Source organism: Neltuma alba, unplaced genomic scaffold (genome assembly GCF_004799145.2).
Source record: "Neltuma alba isolate B1F8T4 unplaced genomic scaffold, ASM479914v2 tig00013563_pilon, whole genome shotgun sequence".
Lineage (NCBI taxonomy): Eukaryota > Viridiplantae > Streptophyta > Magnoliopsida > Fabales > Fabaceae > Neltuma > Neltuma alba.
In genome coordinates this window covers 58,338-76,019 of record NW_021637765.1, presented here as the reverse complement: position 1 = coordinate 76,019, position 17,682 = coordinate 58,338, and the positions used below count along the sequence as shown (strand labels likewise).

General features: G+C 32.2%; 2 protein-coding genes across 5 annotated transcripts; both read right to left on the bottom strand.

Annotated features, from left to right (window-relative positions):
* Positions 1–4,985: 4,985 nt before the first annotated feature.
* On the bottom strand, positions 4,986–8,045 carry LOC114738227 (tetraspanin-6-like). Its single transcript, XM_028926261.1, is given in 4 exon segments — positions 4,986–5,220; positions 5,391–5,710; positions 7,409–7,653; positions 7,656–8,045. Coding segments are annotated over 4 exon segments (849 nt in total). The 5' UTR covers positions 7,900–8,045; the 3' UTR covers positions 4,986–5,180.
* Positions 8,046–10,824: 2,779 nt separating this feature from the next.
* On the bottom strand, positions 10,825–16,423 carry LOC114738226 (serine carboxypeptidase-like 27). Of its 4 annotated transcripts, none has more exons than XR_003739509.1 (10): positions 16,045–16,423; positions 15,773–15,868; positions 15,534–15,626; positions 15,354–15,439; positions 14,973–15,233; positions 13,927–14,054; positions 13,744–13,839; positions 12,328–12,433; positions 11,498–11,716; positions 10,825–10,949 (listed from the first exon to the last, which is right to left on the bottom strand). XR_003739509.1 is itself a non-coding variant. In XM_028926259.1 (9 exons), the coding sequence occupies exons 1-9, from the start codon at positions 16,409–16,411 to the stop codon at positions 11,576–11,578; spliced, it is 1,374 nt and encodes a 457-aa protein (XP_028782092.1). In that variant the 5' UTR covers positions 16,412–16,423; the 3' UTR covers positions 11,274–11,575. The 4 variants fall into 4 exon arrangements, 2 of the variants coding, with proteins under 2 accessions (XP_028782092.1, XP_028782093.1); XR_003739510.1 differs by lacking the exon at positions 10,825–10,949 and adding an exon at positions 10,956–11,272; XM_028926259.1 differs by lacking the exon at positions 10,825–10,949 and having other exon boundaries at positions 11,274–11,716.
* Positions 16,424–17,682: the final 1,259 nt, after the last annotated feature.

Sequence of the window (17,682 nt, the reverse complement as noted above, 5' to 3'; positions counted from 1 at the left end):
TTTTCCTAAAATTCCATAATCATCTTTCTTAATATCCCATCTTACTCTTCTACTTAATTATGGTTGAGAGAATATTTATAGGGGTAGTTTAGAGAAAATTGATAAATATGAGAAACGGGTCTTATATTTAGGACCAAAACTAACTTAACAATTAGGTCTTATATTAAGAACCGGAGGAGTATTAATTTCTGTCTCTCTCTCATTTTACGCTCAGGCATTTGATATTTGCATTGGAATGCAATGAGCCACTGGCCACAAGTTGGCTCCGCGTCAACTTGGGATCTTTAGCCGAGTCAAGCCATGACTCCATGGCGTAACCGTCTTTTTTCTAACAAAGGTACTCTTTCGGTCCTTAATATAAGACCTATTTAACTAATTTAATTAGATTAAGAAAATTAGGTAAGTTAGTTAATTATAAGAAAAGTGACACATTTTTCCTAGAACAGCATAATTATCTTTCTTAATACCCCTTTTCCCTCTTCTATTTGATTATGGTTGAGGGAGTATTCATAGGGATAATTTAAAGAAAATTGATAAATATGAAAAATAGGTCTTATATTTAGGACCAAAACCAATTCAAGAATTAGGTTCTATATTAAGGACCGGAGGAGTAATTTAATTACTCACTGGATAATTTCCTTAATCTTTTTTTGCCAACGATAATTTTCTTAATCACATTTATAATTTAATTACTAAACCATCACTTTACTAGAAATAACTAAATCACAATTAAAGAAAATCCTTAAATTTTCAATTCTCGGTTTAAATATTTATCTGTCCTGTTGACATGAGACAAGTTGTCATGAACAGGCGGAATGGCATTTATTGACTGAAACCGTTTTGTTTGGTTGTCTCTGAAATCATGTGAAAATTTTGGATTATTTGAAGATAACAAGGAATTCCCAGGAAGCCTCGAACCTCCGCACAAGTTGGGCAAGCAAACGAAGACGACCTCTTGCCATAATTCATCAACACATTGTGGACAAAAAGTGTGCTTTGATTATTTCATAATTTCCTTGAAGAGTTGACCCATTATAACCTTTTTAATTAATTTTTCTTACTTTTGTATTTCTTACTTCAATAGTTCCTTTAAACTTACTAGAATTTTCTGTCCCCCTCTCAATTTTCCTCACAGTAAGAATTTGACTTTGTCAGCTTATATCGTAGAAAGTTACATTTTTTCAATAAATAGTGAAATCTATTAAATAAGAAAGATAGTTCAAAAAGTGTACAGTACTCTTTCAGTTCTTAATATAAGATTTATTTGATTAATTTTAATTAATTTGACTATATTAAGGAAGTTAGGTAAGTTAGTTAATTATAAGAAATATGATATGTTTTTCCTAAACACCATAATTATCTTCCTTAATATTCCCTCTCTCCCTCTTCTACTTGATTATAGTTGAGGGAGATCCATAAGGATAATTTAGAAAAATTGATAAATATGATAGATAAATCTTTTTTAGGACCAAAATCAACTCAATAATTAGATCATATATTAAGGACCAGAAGAGTTATTTTTTTAATCAAACTCCACTCCACCGCCTTACCATGCTTGATGAATGACACAACAATTATTTTACATGTTATGGGATAAATTAGCTAAATGATTAGCAAATATATAACACCTTGCTTTTCAAAATAATTTGATCATAAGCTAAATGTTTTATCATGATAATAAAAAATCATTTAACATTTTTAATTACTTTCAATATTTAAATGTCAACCCTAGTAGAAGTAGAAAAAAAATCAAAATTTATTTGCGTTGAGTAGATTCAAGTTAACCTAATAACTCTTAAATTTTTGTATGTTCTTAAGAAATTAAATCCTTCATCATCATCATGAAAACCAAAATAACCATTGTCTCACCCCACATGCTTGGGGTGGCAAAAAGCAATATTTATTGGTTCAATACGGTCCATGAAGTGCAAGTTGCCGGGTCATGTTGAAGATCATTTTCCCCCTCCAAGTTGGAACAGTTAATGCCTCTGGGCTTCTTCTTCTGAGTTTTTGATTTTGCCATATCAGTCGAAATTGTAGTCATTGTATCACTTTCCCTCTCTGAATTTTCTCTGGTCAGAATATGTATATACTTTTCCGGTCCTTAATATAAAACCCATTTAACTAATTTGATTAGATTAAAAAAGTTAGACAAGTTAGTTAATTATAAGAAAAGTGACACATTTTTCCTAAAATATCATAATCATCTTTTTTAATACCATTTTCTCTCTTCCACTTGAGTATGGTTGAGAGAGTATCCATAGGAGTAATTTAAAAAAAATTGATAAATATGAAAATAGGTCTTACATTTAGGACTAAAACCAACTCATAAATTGGGTCCTATATTAAGGACAGAAGGAGTATATAATTTTTCTATGCGTTACAAATTTTTGAAAAATAAATTGCATTTCATAACTGTTAAATAATACAATTTTTTTATCAAATTTATTATTATTTTTCTCAACAAAAGTGTGTTGGTTATGTATTAAAAAAAAAAAACTTTTTTTTAACCATGCGGTTGTAGGACACATATCTCAAATTGATGGATATGAGGAGTGAGGAGTTGAACATGATCATTTTTTAAATTCATTAAATTTTCATAATTTATATAATTGTATTTATAGCTGGTTATATATGTTGGATTTGAGCTAGATTCAAGCTCCTTTCAATTAATACATGTATGAATAATGGGTATCCTTTTTATTTTTATGACTTTTCTCACTTGAATATATTGTTCCCCTTTGCGTACGCACACGGTATGATTGATCACCACTCAAATTTTTGCAAGTTGTCAAGGTTTGATTAATGCGACGGCATATAATAATAGCAGCAGCAACAATAATAATTGTCAATGGAATGTTAACGAAACGATGAAAACATTGGACACAAATTATAAATTAAGATGTTGAATTTAACTAAAAATAGTTAAGATACTAAATTGAGAATAACTAAACTAATTGTTGGAAAAAAAAAGGATAACTAAATTAATTCAATGAGAAAAAAAGATAATTAACCAATTCTTTTAAAAAATGGGATAGTGGTGGAATTGAGCAAAAGTTAGTTGAAATTTAACTACCTGTGAAGGTATAACTGATAAGGATAAGCAGTAGTAAGTATCAATAATAATAGAAATAAAAGGGAAAAAAAAGTAAGCTGGACATTAAACTGATTGAGATAGTGGTTCAAATGCCAATAGATCACATCAGGATTAAAACAGTTATATTAGAATAATTTAATTTAATTAAAAATAACAAAATATATCAGTATTAATAATCACTAATAAAAAAATACAAAAAAATAACAATAGTTTCATTGTAACAATAACAAAATATAACTACATTGAGAATTTTGATTGTTATGATTTATCAACAGCTAAAATTAATAATCATTGATATCAAAATCATCATTAAAATTCATTCAAACTTGTAATGATTGAAATATTAAAGCTAAATAAAAAAAATAGAACCAATAGTTACACAATCATCCAAATCTGTTTAACATTAGTTCACACCGATTGATATCGGTTTAACACTCAAACCAACCAGGTCGATTCACTGATTTGAGTTCGGTCCTTTTTTTTTTTAACATGGAGGAAATTAGATTTGTTACTGAATCAGTCCAAAAATTGTTCACGGAACGGACCATAGTCTAACCATTAAGAATACATTAATATATTTTAAATAATATTTTCTTAAAATAAAAGTAATTATGTGCTGCGTGCAATAATAAAAATGATATTAAAACCCAAATAAAATAATACATATAAAAAAAAAAAATATCCAGAATATAAATACTCATTTCATTATTTATAACATATAACTTTAGAATATCTACAATATTTTTTGCACATATTTGTTCATTTTCTTCATTTCTCAATGCTTATTAGGTATAAAAATATGGATAAAAATTTTAAAAATAAAAACCAATTCTATTAGTATGTTGAAATAAGTTTTGCGTCGTTTGTTAAGGAATAACTGACTGGCCCATCGGCCACACACTGGTCCTAGGCCACTTGCTCTGATGAAACCCCAAGTAGGAAAAAAGAATATCAAAGCCCAATAAGGTTTTTAGCTCTATTTCTTTACAGCCCCCAGAAAATACGCCACATAAATTAAAGCATTATCTTAGACTATTTTCAATATTGTAATTTTATTTTAAAAACTAAAAATCACATTTATATCTAATTCCAACCCAAATAGTCACTCAAGGCTTCTGCCTTTCCGCGGGCGAGATTGCTGTTAGGTAAATGCAACGCAATAATATTCTGCTTTAACCCGGGAAAAAAAATAAAAGAAATTATTAAAGGAGTGGCAATGGGTATTAAACAATAAAGCTAAGCCAAGTGGCGGAGATGCGCGCTGTTTGCATCCACAGAATTGATTAGTGCTTCTGATATATTCTTCCGATATTTAATATAAGACTTATTTAACTAATTTGATTAGATTAAAAAAGTTAGATAAGTTATTTAATTATAAAAAACATGACATAATTTTCTTAAATATCATAATCATCTTTCTTAATATCCTCCCTCCCTCACTTACTTGATTATGGCTGAGGAAGTATCCATAGGGTAATTTAGAAAAATTAATGAATATGAGAAATATGTTTTATATTTAGGACCAAAATTAACTTAACATTAGGTCCTATATTAATGACCGGAGGAGTACTACGTAAGAGCTAGTTAATTAATTTGAGTAAATTAAAAAAAAATAATTAAATTAGTTATTTGTATAATAAATATGTATTGTTTTTTTCCCCTAAAACATCCTTATTAATTAAGTGAATTGGTTAGAACTATCATTATTACAAGGACTATCTTGAGAGAAAAAAGATAAATATGAGTTACAAAATAGATTAGAATCTTATATTTAGGACCAAAATAAAAGTCAAACAAACTCTTTATTAAAACCGGAGGTAGTGTATATATGTCCTCTGTAATCTCGATTTTTAAGCGGCTGAAAAAAAGATACATGAGGACGAAATAGATAGAAAATTAGTGTAACTTACTTGAGATGGTGTCCCATTCACCCATTCCCAAATACATATAAACATACACACACACATTTATATATATATATATATATATGCATTTTGGAGAAGTCAGAAATGAAAAAAAAAAAAAAAAAACAAAAAAAAAGGAAGAAAGAGGCATATATATAAGAGGTTGTGTGTGGATGGTGCTAATAAAGCTGTTCTTTGCGAGCATGCCACCATCTCCACCTGCACCCAACCAAACCAACCCAGAAACAGCTTTTTGTTAGCAGCTTTCATTACATCAAAGCTTTTTTCTTTTTTCCTAATTAATTAAAAAAACATATTTTTCTATAATTTTTGTTTTTAAAAAAAATTGGTACATATATAGAAAAAGGAAAAGAAAAAGAGAGGCAAACCAGTAATAATCCCAACGGGGTTTGACTTTGGACATGCGATTCTCGCCGTAGGGGTAATCGGTGAGGGCTCTTCGGGTGTTATGGAAGGCGCAGCAGCCGATGCAGTAAATGCCGATGAGCAGCACCAAAACGACGACGCTTAGGACCGACACCTTGTGCCAGTCCCTCCTCATGCTCTCCAGCACCCCCGCCTTGCACGAGTCGCACTCGTAACACAGTAAACTCGGCGAGTTGTTCCACCTGTAACAGTCTGGATCCTGACCCTCCATTATCATCCCCGCGTTGTAGTTGCACGCCGTTGGTGGCTTGCAGCACCCTGACTGCACCATATAACTTCTCACCTCAGCTTCAAAGTTCATTCATATCCATCATCTTCTAACAATTTTTTAAAGAAAAATTGATATTTAAAATTTTTATCGATTTGAAAGCATCTAAATTTGAGTGTTAGTATTTTTAATGTATAAAATCCCGCAAAATTAAGTGTATATATCAAAATATACGAAGCCAAAATAAAATTTTTAAACAGAAATGTTTCATCGATCCTTCTTTCTTTGTCATCGCAATGAAAAATATAGATGATTATCAAGTATCAAGAAAAAATTTAACATAGAAAATGACATGTCATTGAGATTTTTTTTTGGGAATAATTAATTTTTTTTTTTGGGGAACCTAAAGTAATTCGAAAGCTTGTTTTTAACATTCCTATAAGAATTTGACAAATGGAGATTCAGATTCTTTGAGACATGGTTATATGTAATATGTGTTCCTTCTTTTCTCACACCCTACAAGATATCTGCACCTACACAGTACAGTAATATTCTGAAAGGTCGTTAAGCTGTGTGGTCTTAAACCATATCCAATCCAAGTTTTTCACAAGATGCAAACTTATCTCTCAGTTTTAAAAAGCATAGGATAAATTAGTCGCTTCATTCTTAAGCAGTCAAAATCATTGATTTGACTCTATCAAATAAAATTATAGATATATATATATATACACAATTTATATAAAAAAAATTGTCAACAATTCATAGGCTAATATTTAGTTTTATTTTATATAAAAGATAAAAGATGCTTTTCTGCTTAAAGCCTGACCAACAAGCCTTGGGAGCTCGCGCCAAGGTTGAGTTACTTGCATTCATATATCTGCTTTTCCTAGAAGGCATAAAAAAGAGTGCAATTATGACTCAACACCACATCATGTGAAGTCATTTTCTTGATTATTTTTTAAAAGAGGTAATTATTTCTTCATTTGTAATAAGATAATTAAATGAAATACAACATACTCCTAGTGTAGTTTGTTTTTTTTGTTTTAATTAGAGGACAAATACTAGTTATATGAAATTATAAGTAAGATTAAATTTGCAACCTTCCATTTTTAGGAAAATATTCATGTTGTTAGACTAAGTGCTTATTGGCCATATGTATAGTTATACTATCTCCGATCATAAATATAAGAGTTAGTTGACTAATTTGAGAAGATTAAGAAAATAAGTTAAATTAATTATTTGTCATAAATAGATATTATCTTTCCTAAAATATCCTTGTTAATCAAATGTATTAGCTAGAACTATTATTATTAAAAGGACTAATTTGGAAAAAAAATACACAAATGATAGACAAAGTGAATTATAATTTTATATTTAGGACCATAATAAAAGTCAAGCAGGTCTCATATTAAGATCAGAGATAGCATATTTTAAACACTGATATGGAGAGATTAGTGGATGAAATAGGAAAGGAAGCGATAATTGTTTAGCTCAACTAATTAATTTTGTTTACTCTGTTACTCTGTATTTAAATACTTGGTAACAAACAAGTCTATACCTAAAGGGAAAACAAAAAAAGAAGAGATTTGAATTTATTACAAACTTGACGAGCACTCAAACACAATATACTCACCGAAGGCCCTCCTATCTCTATATTCATTCGAACAGGAAGAACAAACATGAAGAAGAAGAAGAAGAATGAGATCCATATATATATATATATATATATATATATATATATAGTGTACGTACCTGAATAGGAGTCATATCTCTCTGTATATAATCAAGGGGGGTCCAAGAAGCAAGCTTAGCACAAGTCCTTGAGCCCAAAATACAGCTCCTTATAGTGTTCCAATACCTCGGATCATTAATCCTATTCCTCAGCCACGGCGAGTAATCCTCCAGCCGGTACTCCCTATACGCCCTTCCCGGAACCTCCACGCCGCCGCCGCGGCTGGTGACGGCGAACCCGAACAGCGTCAGACCCATCGCGTCCCGATCAGAAGCAGCATCACCACCAGGTACAGCCACAGAGCACAAGCGACGTGGAAGCATGCTCCGATGAAACCCGCCAATGAAATCACCAGAACCACGAAACCTATGACCAGAAGTGGTGTCTGTAAGAAGTTCGCGCACGTTGTACTGCTCCGAGCCATCCATAATCCTGCTCCTATTATGGGGATCGAAGCTAGCAGAGTGAACAGGTTCAGGAACCCTATCACTGTGTTGCTGAATCGATACATGTTCTTCTGTTTCTCTCTAAGGCTGGCTAAGCGATGATGATGATGATGATGTTGTTTCGGGGTTTTGATCGTATATATGTGATCTGGGGTTCGAGAATTTCGAGTTTTCTTACATTGTCTAGTGTCTTTTGGTCGTGATCGGTATGCTTTCTTTTTGTCTGCATAATTATGTGGGCTGATCAGAAACTTTAGATAAAGCAAGCATGTGAAAACGACTAAGAATTTTTGTACCGGATCATTATATATTAAACAAGTGTATGTGATCAGAATGACCAAATTGCCATTGCATTGTCAGCTACTCTTAGATGCCATTTATATAATCCTCGGGTACTAAATATAAAATTTAGTTTACTAATTTGATTAAATTAGAAAAAACTAGTTAAATTAGTTATTTATAATAAATAAGTATTATTTTTTTAAATCATCTTTATTAATCAAGTATATTAGTTGGAATTATCATTACTATAATGACTGTTTTGAAAAAAAATGAATAAATATAAAAGGTAAAATAAATTGAGGACTTATAATTAGGACCAAAATAAAAGTCAAACTAGCTCTTATATTAAAAATCAGAGATAGTATAATAATGACTATATATGAGTTTAATTTGTCCCCCATTATATAATGATTAGAGGAATGTTTATTTTCGGAGGCCCCAAATCGCCTTATAATATATTAATATGTAGCTGCTTTGGATGCACCCCAGAAAAACATAGATGTCCTTTTTATATGCATTTTAGCCCGGCTATAATAATCACTCTACATGGTTACATAAACATACCCATAATCACTTCAGTAATGAACAGCGAAATAATTGTATTATTTTATGTTTACCCAATTAGAATTGCGAATCCATGTTGTACAAAATGTAACCGATAAAAGCTGTAACCATATGATGACAAGTCCTATTCTGTCCAAACGAATTGATAACAATTACTATATATATATATATATATATATATTTTGTTGACACTAGAGCATTTACTATCGATAACAACGACTAATCCCTCGCACTGTAAATTTTTCATAAGAGTTTTAGCATTGGATATAGGATCCTTTCCATACACACTGCTAGGAATCAAATCCCTAACTATACTTAAGGAATCCAACCAAGTATCAATTGTCCTAGGTCTTGTGGTTAACAATTATTATATATTTACAATAATATAGAGGTATCCTACTATAAGCAAATGACTCGTATCCTTGAGAAAGTTTTTTTCCCCCCAAAAAAAGGAGAAGAAGATTAAAGTATATCTGACATGTATTTTTTATCTTCGTAAGTGTATTTCTTATATCTATTCACTAAAGCAAGATGAGCCTCTATATTACACGAAATTTACAAAAATGAATTGCACTGTTTTTGTCAGAGTTTTCATATGATGTATAGGGAAAATGCCCAAAAAAAGGCGAGCAAGCAAAGGGCATATAAAAGAAAGATATGATATCAGCTCTGATTCTTAATATAAGAACTAGTTGACTAATTTGAGTATATTGAGAAAGTTTGTTAAATTAGTTATTTGTAATAAATAGATGTTATCTTTTCTAGAATACCCTTACCAATCATTTGTATTAGTTAAAACTATTATTTGATAGAATACTTAACATGTCTAATTACTACAGGGACTACTTTTAAAAAAAAATGAATAAATGAAAGATAAATTGAATCAGAATTTATATTTAGAATCAAATTAAATGTCAAACTAGCTCTTATATTAAGAACCGAAGTTCGTACAACAACTGGACTAAAGATGCGTTGAGAATGAGGCATGGCTGAGGAGGAAATTTAGTAGCAGAAGCAAGTTCATGGCCTTTCTGGTAATTGCCGAAGATGATGCTTTAGGATGAATGATGGGCCCCTTGGAACTTAGTCAAGAAGCAAGGTTTTATCGATATTTATAATTATATGGCCCAGGATTGGCTATACACTTTGCGTGGGTATAGAATATATAGGATGCCTTGGCTACTTTCTTATCTACTGATCTCATATATTCGCGTAGAGTTCTTTCCGGCTCCACTAAACCATAATTCCAATTTTAGAGTGCTTCTAAATATTCTACCACTCACCTCCTCACATTAACAGTACTTTATAAGAGCCTTACCCTGTTCTGTATTTGTATTCTTCTTCCATGGCATCTTTCTTTACTACACCATAACCATGTTGTTCAATCAACAGGTCTCAATATATTTAGCTTTTGAGATTTGAGATTGTGTTAAATATTCCATTCGGACTAGAATAATGCAGAAATTGCTAGCATCCTGTCATTGCTGCTTTGTTTCTGCTTTTTCAAGTTTCTACAAAGTCCCATAATACAAATATAACATTAAAAGATATAAATAAATAAGCAAATTGGTCAAAAGTACCTCTTTAGAAATTTTATCGGTCAAAGAGACCTGAATTTGAATAGATACAGTTCTTTTTTAGTCATGTGCAATATATCTTCAACTATGTGGAAATGACTTTCATTTTAAAGACTTTTTTACATATAATTGCAGATAGGTTGCACACAACTAATGAAAAGTTGCACCTATTAAAGATGATCTATATCAGGTCCTTTTAACTAATAAATTTCTCAATTAGGTATTTTTAACCAAATTTTTCAAAATAAATTAACTTGTTCATCATAAATATATTAGATAAGAAATTTAATCTTTTCAAGTTTTGAAATAACAAACAAATACATCCTTATATTCTCAGGATCATCATTCTACATAATCTTTCTCAGAACTCTCACCCATATGCTAAAGTACTAGAAGCTTACAAGTGCAGATTCACGTCAATAATGTGCCAGCAGAACAGTAATCATACAAGATATAGCAGATGCCAGCAGAAAACCAGCAATCCCTCTTGGTACAATTAACAGCATAAAGGGACCTGCAAACTATTCATCCTTCCACAAAGTCTAAACCCTTTGCAGTCACAAATTAAATGTATATAGCACAATCAGAAAGAGATTAGAAAAATATGATGAATGAGAATTCAGATAAGAAATAAAGCTCTTACACAGTTTCTTCCTTTTTATTACTCTCTTTCTCAATGTATATCTGCATAACTAAAAAAAAAAAAATCAATTTCAAGCCCCCACTCCTCAACTGCATTGAAGGGGTCAGAGGCTCACAGAGAATGATCTTAGCATTACAAAGAATCAATTTCATAGAACTACATGCCACATTTTGACACAGGAAAAGTACCTTCGGTAAGTAAAACTCCTTAACCTTCCAGGAAACTTATGAGAAATGCATTTACAGTGTTTCTTCCCAGTCCATGTATATGAATGATTTTGATGTTTTCACTGAACTAACAATTTGGTCCTTGAATTAGTGAGACTATTATAGTTTTAGTCTCCACAATTAGTGAATAAAGAGAAGTCAATACCTGAAAATAATAAACTCATTGGATAATTAGTCCTTTTGTCAAGCAGATCAAGAATGCCAAAAGGAGTAGCATAAAACAAGCTTGTTATTTTCAAGCATTAACTTAAATGTTCGCTAATTTTCAACAACTATAAACAAGCTTCATAATGCAGTAACCAAATTGTTGTTTCCGAATAATTGTTAATAGAGTACAATGGCGTTCTGTGATTCATGTAGCCGATCCTACTTAGTAGAATAAGGCTTATTGTTGTTGTTGTTGTATACTTTGAAGGTTTATGATCAATAAACCTGACACAATTTGAGTTTAACTTGTCATGGGCTTGCTCTCCAAGAATGACCGGAAAAGAATGAATGCTTGGCGAGGTCGATGTAGTGGAACTTCATGTCCAGCTCCTGTTACTGTAACAAACGTAAGCCCTTCATAAACTTGGCTCCATCCACCAACCTTCACCCAAGAAGAAGAAATTTCAGCAGATAGTAGAAGCACAAGGCCGTATTAGATTCCAGCTTTCAGAAACTAAGAAAATTTGTCTGGAAATTCTGAAGGTCAGATTTTGAAGTTTGTTTTCTCTATATTCAGCAATAAGAGTTAGGTTGTTCTGTGTTCTCTAAAGAGAAATGTAAAGAAAACTACTTTCATTGAGGTCTATCTTCTAAATGATTAATATTTTTTATCTTTAGAATGGGATTTTATTTATGCATGTCGGTACTTGAGGTCATTATTTATCCATGGGAAAGTTGAAGTTTGAAGATAAAACTTTATCCCAACGGTACCGGAAATTGATTTTTTTGGGCCAACCAAAAACCATTATCAGAAACCAAAAATACAAAATCAGAATCAAACAAGGATAGGATTACAAATTAGACTTTTTAACAATTAAACAATAATGCATTCTGGAAGAGAGTGATATAAAATGATATGACTATATATGGGCTTTCTTTCTATTTACGCATCTCTTTTCTCTTTCTCTCTCAAATATAGTATGTACAATCACTTTTTTGTAACTCCAGAAGATTCATATCGAATAATTATTACTCTAAGAAAAGAGGACTGACCTTGCCATTATCATACCAGGGGTACCAATTAGTAATGGTGGGAAGTTTCAAGGCGTCAATGGAATATCGAGTAGCAGTTACTGGAACCACAGAGTCCGTATCTCCACTGCCAAAAGGAATCAACTTAGCTATAAATCCAGCCAAAATTATGAAAATGCTATTTTTCAGTTTTAAACAGAAAATATAGATTGTTAACAACACAAATAAGTCGCATTTTCTGCATAGAAGTGCAATGTCGGAGACTATGGTATAGACGGAAAAATCTAGAATGAAGTAACTGAAACATCTATCTTTTTTGGATAAATTCAAAGTACATATTATTCAGCATTACATATCATTGGCCCCAAGAAAAGAAAACATCACATATGTGAATGGTTCATTTAAGGGGGAAAAAGCACCTACCTAACTGGGTTTTGTTAGAAAGCTATGTAATAGACAGACCTATTCATGAAGGATTAGTGAAATTTCACTGCATCTGGTTAGTGGGAATTCATAAATCATGTCATTTATAGTTTTCCACATTCTCTATCAAGCTTAAAGGTTAAGGGAAAATTAGTAGGATCCTAGGTTGATGAGATGTTGTTCTATATATATCAGTTGAAGCCACCTTGCGTCACTTAGTTCTCTATCCTGGAACCCGAAGACTGGTCTGGGTATTAAAATAGGTAACATGAAATGCTGCCCAGTGAGCTAAATTACAAATTGTGTGTCGCAAGTCTAAAAACATTCAGAATGATCTGATATATTCCTCTGGTCCTAAATATAAGACCTTTTTTGTAGTGAGTATAAGGGTCTTATATTTAGGACCAAAAGAGTGTGTATATATATTTATATATTGAAACAGCCAATCAGTTAAGTCCCCCAAGAACTAAAAACAATAGGAGAGCTTTGTGAGAAGGAAGATCAACCAAGGTCCACCTGATTCTCACTATGTTTAAGCCATGAGAAATTACAATTTTGACTAGAGGCAAAATTCCACATTTTAGCCTGCAGACTTGGAGATACTATTAATTCATTTATAAAATTCTGTAAGGACTTGTAGGCTTAGGCAGGTCAATTTTAGCTTTAGGAAAATTCAGTCATATAACCAGCTATGCACGTTGGTGTAGCGTGCCCTTAGTCCATAGGCATACAAAGAAACCAGATATATGGTCCCAAGAACCCTGCAGGGTTATTTCCATTCACCCCTCGCCCCCTCCCCCCCAAAAAAAAAGGGGTCTCTGGAGGAAGTTCGATGGAATACCAGCTAAAGTCCTCTAGAACAGTAAGCTTAGACAAACTCTGTCAGATATTTTAACAATTTTTTTTTAATTGGCTATAAACTAGAATCATTTCCTCCTAAAGTTAGGAAATTGCAAAACCCGTTATTAGCAGTAGCACTCGATTTACAAAATTGGCAAACATGGGTAAGTTCACCTGTATACCCATATCTTGAGACCAACACCAATGAGTTCTTGATATATTGGAAGCATAGATAGTGGAGAATCGGCCCAGTAGTTTCCAACAATATCACTGTAAAAAAAAAAAATCTAAAGTCAAAATTCTAATAGAAATGATCTCTTAAGGATACCTAAAATCACGCATCAGTTTTTAATGTACCTGCATGTTTTCCATGAATATGGGATATTAGTTACATTGGCATGGAGTGTCTTCTGAACATCAGGATGATTGAAGTACATGTCTGAATACCTCTCAGTACAAGGGTCGTAAGCTCGAGACATCCATGGCTGGGCTCAGAAGTCAATGGTAAGCATAAAGAAAAGATAAATAAGTCAACTGAACAACCAATGTCATAGCTTTCATATTATAAAAAAAATGACTCTATAGAAAAAATTATCATTTTGAATATTAAAGGACAGATCAAATCAGTTGCACTAAAATTACAACACTAAGCATGAGATTTCAGAACCTACTTCGTGCAAAAGACTTCTGATCTAAGTATATTACTTCTTTGTTTTTTTCTTTTCTTATTTCCTTTAGCTAGGGCTAATCTTATCTAAATTAAGTGAGCGCATGTTCTGGAATTACCATATATCATCTTTAGAAGCACAAGTGAAGTTTTATATCTAAACAAAGAGATGCATGGTAGAAGACGGGCATCACAGGGATAAATGAAATTTGAAGAGTGGATAATCAAAGGAGAGTGACTTCAAACTCCCAAATAAGCTCGAGTCTATGTCCTTAAAATGAGAAATAATTGCATATTGTTTGCATGGATTTAGGATTGAAAGCCTATACATTGCAAAATTTAGGAAATAAAATATGTGCGCTTCCACCTTGCATGGATTTAGCAGTAGAACCCTCCATAGAACATCGTCGCCTTTAAAAATCCAGCAAACTAATGATTCTAATAGATACCCATATTTCCATGACATTCCCCGCCAGTTTTAGTTCCAAGAGCTTCCTCCAGAGACAGAAAATCAGAAACCTGATTACCTAAAAATCCTCTGGAGGAAGTTTCACTTGTAGTTTTATTTTTAGAAACTTCTTGATTGCAAAAACAGATGTAAGAAGCTAGTTTCCTGCTTGCATTACTATTATAATACCCATATTTGCCATTTATAAGTTCAACAGCATGTAAGGGCTTGCATGTAGACATATTCTACGTTTTCAAGTATACTAAATGTGTTGAGACAAGAGCTTACATAGCGACCGCCCAACCTGCGCTTGAGTGATGCAGTATCATTGCATGGGCGTGTATAAATGCTATATGGATCAATGTTTCCCCGCTCTAAATCTGCAACTCTTAGAGCCTCTATGCATTGTATTGATGGATGCTGGGAAGACCCAAAGTCACATGCTAGTTGAAGCATCTTATATGTGGAATCCGAAATCAAACCATGGGTCCACCAGTACTCAAATGTGCCAACATAATCGTTATAATCATCAGTAACAGCGTTTCCAACCTTGGATATGTGAAAATTGGCACTCATCAGATGATTATCTATCAAACAAAATAGTGGTCTCTCCATAAACTTAAAGAGGTAAGAAGATCATCATTGTTTTCATCTATCTTACAACCTTACCATAAATCCCTTTAAATTTATAATTGGTTTCTGGACACCCTTATTTTTATGGTAAACAAGTTGAGCCAACTGAGGAACATAGTGACCTACACAGAAATTGTAAAAACCAAGCATTCAATTATTAAGTCTACAAACAAAATCATTTGGAGAAAAAAATTGATATATAAATAGAAGAAGGACCTGCATAACTTTCTCCAGCAATGTAAAAATCTCTATACTTATACTGAGGAAATCTTTCAAACCAATTAACAAGAAATGTATAGGCATCTTCAGCTGCAAAGTCAGAAATCCTGATTACAGTCTCACAAAATATATCAGATAAAACCTGGCACTGACCAAATCAGGTAAAACAAGCACGAATTATTCATCCTCCATAAGCAAGAGTTACTCTTACTCATAAGATGTTACAACCATATTACCTGTTCTCTGGTCACCTGCAGAGTACAGATCTGATGTTTCATTGGAATATGAAAAACCCACACCAGCAGGAGACTCAATGAAAAGTATATTTGCCACTGAAATGCCAAAATATACAAGTATTTATTATTTATCGCAGAGAAAAACTCAACACTAAGCAAAGATTTCGAAAAAGTTCACCCACTCATATTTTAATTATAAATTTAAAAAAAAACAAAAACAAAAACAAAAAAACTTAAAGCGGGCATTTGAAGAAGCGGGGATTCACTCTTACAATTGTTCCAAGCATATGGATTCATGTAAAGTGACTTCCCATCAGAACTAATTCGAAAAGGGCCAATCTCTTCAGCCAAACCGTAAGCAATAGAGGAGCATCCAGGACCACCATTAAGCCATAAAACAAGTGGCCTGGACTTGGGGCCACGACTTGAAGGCGACTCGATCAGCCAGTAAAATAACGCCCTCCCTGCTTGCTCGTTCACAGTTACATAACCAGAGTACTGAGCAAATCCTACATTTTTTGGTTGTCCTGGTAAATGGGTTATCTTATCTCTCTCTTGATCTTCGATGGGGGAGGTGGCTAAACAAAGTTCAATAGGAATTGATAAAAGTAAAACAACAAATAATTGAAAATAACCCATGAATCTAAGAGCGAAAACCCAAAAGAGTAATAAAATATTTCTGGGTGTTGTAGCCTTTCAGCTGCTTACTCCGAAAATCATGCAGAAAACCAAATAGAAATAGAAAATAAGGGAAAAGATAGAATTCTTTATCAATGGAATTCGCGGGAAATGCTTCAGAGAAATGTAAATACCAAAACAATCTAAGATTTCCCTAAATGGATCTGAATTTTAATGCCAGAGGTTCATAGCAAATGGTAGGCCCAGCTAAGTATGAGCATCAACCAAAATGATAGGATAGAAAAGAGAGACGGATATGGTGAGAAAGACAGTGACAAAGACGTGCATTAAAATGTTCGGTTTTAATTAAAGAATACACAATCCTAACGATTGTGAAAAGATGAAATGAGCAGTAAAAATTCTACGCCATGCATTTTCTCGTCGACTTGATGATCTAATCTTTGAAAATTTTCTTCAATGGGAAAGGACCCATTATCAAGACCTGTGAGCAATGGCGGCACAGGGAGCTAGTCCTCGATGGTCAATCTCTGCGGCTAACATCACTGACTATTGCAAATTTACAAGTTAGATCCCAAATATAAAACTATTTATTTAAAATTCATTTTGTAAAATAAATTTTATATTTAGCACAGGGGAATACAATGTGCGGACTATTGCCTGAAGAAATGATGACAAATATATAAAGAAAATAAATAATAATGATAATAGTAAAAAGAATGCAACCATGACAAATTTTATGTCAAAATTAAATAATTAAAAAAATTAAAATTATTTGAAGAGAATATTTTTACAATACGATGTTTGACATCTATAGTAACAGTAACAAGATTTTGCAATGTTGATTTTAAGAAACCTAAATGGTAAGTTTACAAGCGCACCAATTATTATAGTACCTCCGATCCTTAATATAAAAGTTAGTTGACTAATTTAAGTAAACTAAAAAAATTAGTTAAGTTAGTTATTTGTAATAAATAGGTGTTATCTTTTTTAAAATATCCTAGCTAATGAAGTACTACGTCTCGTCTCAATTATAAGAGCTGGTTGACTAATTTGAAAAGATTAAGAAAGTAAGTTGAGTTAGTTATTTGTCTTAAATAGGTGTTATCTTTCATAAAATATCCTTATTAATCAAGCGTATTGGTTAGAACTACCATTGTTAGAAGAACTACTTTGAAAAAAAAATGTATAGATATTAGAGATAAAGTAAATTGGGATCTTATATTTAGAACTAGAATAAAAATTAAATAAGGTCCTATATTAAGGACCCGAAG

Bases quoted from the DNA above. Each gene is read 5' to 3' on its own strand.
- LOC114738226 (XM_028926259.1), bottom strand. From the start codon at position 16,411: ATGGGTTATTTTCAATTATTTGTTGTTTTACTTTTATCAATTCCTATT. The intron at 15,234-15,353 runs GTAAGGTTGTAA...CACATATCCAAG, and splicing joins TAAATTTAAAGGGATTTATG to GTTGGAAACGCTGTTACTGA. The intron at 11,717-12,327 runs GTCAGTCCTCTT...TCTTGGGTGAAG, and splicing joins CCTGGTATGATAATGGCAAG to GTTGGTGGATGGAGCCAAGT.